Here is a 1,359-nt window from a genome sequence, read left to right as displayed (position 1 = left end):
GCTACTCTACACTGCTCAAAACTCTCGTTTGAATCGTCAGTGGCAAATTCTTTAAATATATAAAACGTACTTACAGTCTGCGAGTCAGAACAGCTGGCATTGTAGTCTACTCTCCCAGGAAACAGTCCTCGTCCTCCGTAAAATGCGTTGCACACATCTGAATATTTGGGTTGATCTGTTCTGGAACAGTGTTGTAAATACAACTTAACCACTGATTTCTAGTTGTGTCCTCTTTTGGAAGACCATACAGAGTAGTTTCGCTTTCACAACGAAACACACAGCGTCTCCACGACATGACGGCGGCGGCAACAATACTACAGCGAGAATCAAAGTTATACCTTCTTTCTTTGAGTGAACGTTTGGGCGGTGTTATGCAAATCTTCCCACACAGTGACGTAGACATGTGGGGGCATGTTTAAACGAGGCGTTTTAGGAGGGCGTGGTCGAGTCTTAACTTGTATAAAGAATATCTCTTTGGATTTGAGACTTTAGTCTTTGCAACTTTAGGGATCTTATCTATTCACGAACAGCTTGTAACACTCCAAAGAGAAAGGAAAACTTGAAATCGCATCATATGACCCCTTTAATATGTTTTACTGGAAATATGTCACATTACAGAAGTAAAATGAGTCGCAAATGCCATCTCATGTTGTCTTTGGTTTAAAATAAGAAGCCTTGAATTAAATAAATCGACCCAAGGACTTCTTTAATGAGCCTCTCCCGCAGTTATTTCTCTGATTTGTGAGAGATACAGCACTGTAATCCAAATGAGACGTCACATCTCGTGTGTGTCTCCTGCAGGACGGCGGTAAGGTTCTGGAGGAAGGGATGTCCCACAACAGCAGTCTGGTGGAGTGTGACATTCGGCTGACTGATGTGGCTCAGGACAGTGAGTACTGCATCACTCAGGCTCTACGCACCAATCAGATCCAGGCTGCACGCAAAAATCAAACACAACTATAATCTCAATGCTGGACATGCTGTGCCTGTCAATGAATAATTACAGGCCTTTGAAAAACATTGTAAACAAATAAAAAAATTACCAAAATCACTCTTACTATATCTGTTAATCATAAAGCAAGACACTACAGGTGAATACTAATAGACATCACTATATTTTCCACAGTTGATTACTCACAGTACATTAAGACAATTGTTTTGTACTACAAGTTTTCTGAAATGTTATATTTAAGTATAAGTATCTAATTAAATATGCATTAATTTGCATACATTTCCACAACAGAAATCTGAGCATTGGATAAAGCCAGATTCAAAATTCTTATGTTTTGTTGACATCTTAGAGTTAAAGGTTTTTATAAAGTGCACTTTTGATTTCTCTTTTTATCCCCCCATAAATCA

General features: G+C 38.9%; 1 protein-coding gene across 1 annotated transcript in view; it reads left to right on the top strand.

Moving 5' to 3' along the window:
- Positions 1-1,017, top strand: part of LOC107726700 (T-complex-associated testis-expressed protein 1-like) — a 12,279-nt gene extending 11,262 nt beyond the window's left edge. Inside the window, exon 5 of the mRNA XM_016536390.1 lies at positions 802-1,017. Within this exon, the coding sequence (XP_016391876.1) occupies positions 802-963 (162 nt within the window). The 3' untranslated portion in view covers positions 964-1,017. The remainder of the gene's footprint in view (positions 1-801) is intronic.
- The last annotated feature ends 342 nt before the right edge of the window (positions 1,018-1,359 follow it).

The sequence above is a fragment of the Sinocyclocheilus rhinocerous genome, unplaced genomic scaffold (genome assembly GCF_001515625.1).
Source record: "Sinocyclocheilus rhinocerous isolate Xijiao unplaced genomic scaffold, SAMN03320098_v1.1 scaffold246, whole genome shotgun sequence".
Classification (NCBI taxonomy): Eukaryota; Metazoa; Chordata; class Actinopteri; order Cypriniformes; family Cyprinidae; genus Sinocyclocheilus; species Sinocyclocheilus rhinocerous.
The sequence above is the reverse complement of the archived record's forward strand: the minus strand, read 5'-3'. Positions and strand labels throughout refer to the sequence as shown.